Source organism: Octodon degus, unplaced genomic scaffold, assembly GCF_000260255.1.
Source record: "Octodon degus isolate 3935 unplaced genomic scaffold, OctDeg1.0 scaffold00014, whole genome shotgun sequence".
Taxonomy (NCBI): Eukaryota; Metazoa; Chordata; class Mammalia; order Rodentia; family Octodontidae; genus Octodon; species Octodon degus.
In genome coordinates, this window is record NW_004524590.1 from 10,510,880 (window position 1) to 10,511,413 (window position 534).

At 40.3% G+C, this 534-nt stretch overlaps 1 protein-coding gene across 3 annotated transcripts in view; it reads right to left on the reverse strand.

Moving 5' to 3' along the window:
• Nucleotides 1-534, reverse strand: part of Epb41l5 (erythrocyte membrane protein band 4.1 like 5) — a 184,079-nt gene that overhangs the window by 119,710 nt on the left and 63,835 nt on the right. For all 3 annotated transcript variants that reach the window (XM_023709699.1, XM_004626349.2, XM_004626350.2), the window contains exon 8: nt 133-253. In XM_023709699.1, the coding sequence (XP_023565467.1) occupies nt 133-253 (121 nt within the window). The remainder of the gene's footprint in view (nt 1-132; nt 254-534) is intronic.

Genomic DNA, 534 nt, shown 5'->3' on the forward strand with positions numbered 1-534 from the left:
TAGCAAAGCACAGGGACCGCGGTTCAATCCCCCAGCACCACATGCCAGCCAGCCCCGCCCCCTGGTGGGCTGAGCTGCCCCCCCACCTAAATAAATTAAAAAAAAAAAAAGAAAACATGATTAAATACATACCTGCACTCCTTCCATTTCTCAAAGACAGCTAGTTCCATCTCTTCAGTCTGAATGGGCACAAACCTGAACTCAGACACAAGTTCAGGACTATGTTCAGCGAGATCATAGTCACCAAGCTCAGCTACAAATATAAGTTTCAGGAAGTTATATTGTGCTCACTGTATATTAACAATGCATATTAGTTCTTTTCTGAAAAATCCTTCAAAACATAAAAATTGTTAAGATCACTTCTAGTTATCTGTAATTAAGTTATATGCACAGAATAAGATACCATATAACACTGTATAGCCCATATCTTCCTAGAATGTGAGATTATTAATTCTAAAGAAACAAGAGGGGCTGGAGAGATGGCTCAGTGGTCTAAAGCACCTACTTGAAACAAGCTTGGCAAAACACAGGGAC